This window comes from Geospiza fortis, unplaced genomic scaffold (assembly GCF_000277835.1).
Source record: "Geospiza fortis unplaced genomic scaffold, GeoFor_1.0 scaffold1239, whole genome shotgun sequence".
Taxonomy (NCBI): Eukaryota; Metazoa; Chordata; class Aves; order Passeriformes; family Thraupidae; genus Geospiza; species Geospiza fortis.
Window position 1 is genome coordinate 26,377 of NW_005054852.1, and position 342 is coordinate 26,718.

General features: G+C 56.1%; 1 protein-coding gene across 1 annotated transcript in view; it reads right to left on the reverse strand.

Annotated features, from left to right (window-relative positions):
• Positions 1-342, reverse strand: part of LOC102033981 (alpha-actinin-4-like) — a 19,191-nt gene that overhangs the window by 1,529 nt on the left and 17,320 nt on the right. Inside the window, 1 exon segment of the mRNA XM_031065540.1 lies at positions 1-36. This exon segment is cut by the window's left edge and continues 33 nt beyond it. Within this exon segment, the coding sequence (XP_030921400.1) occupies positions 1-36 (36 nt within the window).

Consider the following 342-nt stretch of genomic DNA (forward strand, 5'->3'; position numbering starts at 1 on the left):
CAGCCCCGGGCGCAGCTCCGCCGCCGTGATGTAGTTCTGGGGATGGACGGGGGGGGAAATGGGGAAAAACAGGGGTAAACGGGAAAAATGGGGAGAAATGGGAAAATGGGGGAAGAATGGGGGAAAAACGGGGGTTAACCAAGCCCCAGTGTCAGTGATCCCACCAGCGGAATGACAAACTCTGAAAAAGTGGTCCCCAAATCCTGCCTTGGTCTTAATCGCTAAATCCCACCCTCAGTTCCCAAATCTCACCATGTAATTCTGCTGTGTCCTTCCCAAACCCCCCAGAACCATCCCAGACCCCCCAGCACCATCCCAGACCCCCCAGAACCATCCCAGACC